This window comes from Gossypium hirsutum, chromosome A10 (assembly GCF_007990345.1).
Source record: "Gossypium hirsutum isolate 1008001.06 chromosome A10, Gossypium_hirsutum_v2.1, whole genome shotgun sequence".
NCBI lineage: Eukaryota > Viridiplantae > Streptophyta > Magnoliopsida > Malvales > Malvaceae > Gossypium > Gossypium hirsutum.
The window spans coordinates 5614407-5618291 of record NC_053433.1 but is presented as its reverse complement, the minus strand read 5'-3'; the positions used below and the strand labels follow the sequence as shown (position 1 = coordinate 5618291).

Sequence of the window (3885 nt, the reverse complement as noted above, 5' to 3'; positions counted from 1 at the left end):
TTTTGACTATAGGATAAGCCTTTTGCTTTTCCCTTAGTCTTTCCTAACTATATAAAAGTATGGCTTATATGTATTCCCCTTAATTAATTTAAGTATATGCTATGATAACTCAATTAGGATATCCAAACTGTTGAGATTTAGTGGTCCTCTTTAAGTATATCTTACCATATTGCTTTCTTTGAATTCTTTGAGAGATAATGATTTGTAATTCTAAGTAATAAATTCTCACTTTTAAAATTCATATTTATCGTTTGAGTTTTAGTTCGATTAATATATATTATTATCAGTACATAAGCACGTAGGTTTGAGCATACAAAAACGTATTATCTTTTTATTTATGAATTGAGAAGACTATGAATAATTTTAAATATTGTGTCAAAATATATATATTTAAGCGTCAATTTTTGTTAACAGTGAGGTAAAAATAATAATATTTTTAATAGTTTAGGTGGATGGAAGATTGTGTTTTCAACTTTATTTTGGTATTATAACATGGGAGCCAACCAAATTTGACATTAAGAACATTGAGGATCAAAGATTAGATATTTTGTCATCTTCTTTTGAGACCTTTTGTATATTTATCTCCTCTACCCTTCTTTTTCTTTTTTACATTACCATTTCAAAATTATAAAAGAAATAGAATTTTGATATGACCAAGAAAAAAGAATTAACATATTGATGCATTTATTGTTTGACCAATAACCAGAAATAAATGTTTATGTTGGAGATCCCCACGAATTTTGACAGCTAAACAAAATTGCTTTTTATTTTCATGATAATATTACAGCTTTTTTACCTCGTTGTTTTAATCTTCAACACGTATCTTCTCTTTTTTACTTGCTTTTATGTTGGTATAACCCTAAATGTATGGAGAAATAATTCACTTTTAATTCCAATCACTTATTAATGTTAATACAAGTTAGGAAATGAGATGATCCCAATTTATTAGGGTTATCTAAAAATTTCAATCTTTAAATTAAGAGTATAAAATTTATCTAACCATTTTTTTTTAGAATTTTTTTCTTAAATTAATTATGAATTTTTCGAGTAGGATCTCAACATGCCAAACAAATGCTAGGAGTAAGAGTATCATGTGGAAAAAAAATAGTTGTTTGGACTCTCTTAATCAAAACACCTTCAATTCTTTCATATAATATTTTAATTGAATTCTATGGAATGATGAATAAATTCATATTATCATTTTAATGGAAACAATAATTAAACCAAGTAAAAAAGCTAAGGGACTAAAACCATAATTAAACCTTATTATTTTAGACCATGATGATCGTTTGCTCATACTCTATGTTTATGGACATCTAAAGGGGAAAATTATGAAGCCAAAGCAAAGAAAACTCATAGGAATATGAAAAGAAAATAATTAATTTGATGCTATACCAAAAGAGAAATTAATATTAATTTTTTGATGTAAAACCCCCCAAATTGTTGAAACTGACAATATTACAGAATCAAACCATTGGCAATGGCTCGATTAGTGTCGAGATGGGTTGTTTCATACACAGGCAATTCTTCTCTGTACCTTTCATTACTGCCAATGGCCGATAGATTATCCAATTCAAACAGATCCGAGCTTGCATCACTAGCTATATCGTCCTCATCGTCGTCGGCTATGGCGGCCGCGGCGATGGCGGAAGTTTCATCATCGCTTAACACTTCATTACCATTGTAGATAATACCTCTCATATATAACTCTTCCTTTATCTTCTTCTTCTGGTAGCTGTTGTAAAGCTCCTTTGTAGCTTCAGCAACCCTACGATTTTCTTCCATGATGCGGTACTCAAGCTCTTTGTCCACTGGTTTCCTCATGGAAGTTCGAAGCTCATTTTCATGGAGGATTTTAGTTCCCCCACATGGTCTGGAATCCTCGTCAAGACAAAACCTGACCGATCTCTTTGTCCCGACATTCCCTCTCGAAGATGGAGTTTTTGTCGTCGACAAACAAGATCTTGAAAACGATGAAGCTGAAGAACATGTTGACGTTACCTGTTCGGTCTTTGACGATGAAATTTTTGTCTTCTTCGCATTCCCCGAAGTGAACAACGAGTTAAGGAAGCTAGCAAGCCGACCACCTGGGGATATCGGTTGCTTGACCTTTTTTAGGTCACTGTAAATCTTTAAGGCCTTGGATTTCGTTTTTATGAAACTACCTTCATGCTTTGGCTTTTGAGTGGCGCCATGGAAATTGTTTTGGAACACTTCATGTTTAGGTGCTGAAATGGTACTGGTCCGAATAGGCTTGGGTAGCCTATGGCAATGGTATGAAGACGACGACCTTGATTTCGCACTGTAAAAAGAATCCGACTCCGAGGATGAAAACCCACCGCCGTAGCTGGAATCAGAGGAGGTGGAGCTCGAGTTCAACAACACCGGATCATCAAAATCCGCCATGGATTTTGGTGTAACGAAAACCTTATTTTCTTTCTTTTCCATCCATTTCTCGATCATGCAAGCACGTTGAAATCTCGACGACGAAGAACTGTTATTGTTTTGCTTCTTCCTCATCGAACTGGTTTCCCTGCAAAAAATTAGGTCTTCGTTCCTTTTACCACCACCGTTGGATTCGTCGATTGAACGGTAGATAGCATCGAGAAGAGATGAAGAGAAAGATGGGTTTTCTGTCTTGGCTCGATACCGTTCTTCTCTTACCATTTTATCCCACGTATCCATAAGCTTTATACGGTGAAAAAAACAAGAGAATCGAACAGTGTGGGATATGAATGATATTGTTTGGTCTTTGTTGTCTGGTTCGAAGAGTTCAGTCAAATGGTGGAAACAAGACAGAGATTAATGGCAGCAACCATGATTAATGATGTGAAAACAAACAAATAGACAATTCTGCTCTAAAAAGAAAAAAAGAAGTTAGGAAAAGAAGAAAGCAGACATTTTTCATTGATGGATTAATGTTGGTGGCTTCCAGAGAGAGAAAAAAAAGGAAAAGAAAGAGAGTAATGAAAGCCAAAAGCCACGCCTGAATAACAGAGAGAAACAGAGAAGAGATGATTTGAGAGTGTGTGCTTTTCGTTATATATACATGTATATATATATTTCCATCGATTTAATTTATTAAAAATACCATATTAATTATTTAACTATTCAACCTTTTCCACCTAATTATAATATTTTTTCCCATCATCTATGACGGAGGTAACTCAGCTAGAATTAGTATTAAACTAAGGGTGAGTTTGGATGGGCAGTGCGTTTAGCTGCGGTTAGTGTAAAAACAGTAGTAGCAGTGAGATTAAATACTGTAGTGATACTGTAGCGTGAGACAAAAAGTAAGCTAAACGCACCGCACCATAGTCAATCGCCCATCTAAAAGAAGCCTAAGTGTTTATAAAAATTTTAACCACGTCAATACATATAATTATAATATTTTTACTTAAAATTTTATATGCATGGTAATAGAATATAAAAAAATTAATCATATAAAAATTCATGAATTACAATTATTTGAGTTTTATATTAATGCAAGAGGATCACTTCTCATATACATTATACGTAATGTTATGATGGTATATAATTTTATGCATCATTAAACAAAGATTCATCTAAATTGAAAATAAGTGAATTTATTTTTAAAGAAATTTAGATGACATTATCCGATTTATTAACATAAAATTTTAGGTTTTTGTTTTGTTTTCTAAAAAATTTACGAGTGCAATTATAATATTGTCATAAGTACAATATAAATCCATAACGATTACAAGTATATATCAGAATAAATATAGAGTAAAATCATAAATCAATACAAAAGTAATCTAAAGTTTACCATAGAACACAAACAAATGAAAAAGTTGAAATATTTGAAGAACCAATATCACATTACAAATATTAACAAATATATTTTTTTTAAATTAAATAAAAGAA

At 32.1% G+C, this 3885-nt stretch overlaps 1 protein-coding gene across 1 annotated transcript; it reads right to left on the bottom strand.

Annotated features, from left to right (window-relative positions):
• Nucleotides 1–1402: 1402 nt before the first annotated feature.
• On the bottom strand, nucleotides 1403–3011 carry LOC107897439 (protein BIG GRAIN 1-like B). Its single transcript, XM_016822893.2, has one exon. It carries the CDS (start codon nucleotides 2683–2685, stop codon nucleotides 1459–1461), a length of 1227 nt encoding a protein of 408 aa, XP_016678382.1. The 5' UTR covers nucleotides 2686–3011; the 3' UTR covers nucleotides 1403–1458.
• Nucleotides 3012–3885: the final 874 nt, after the last annotated feature.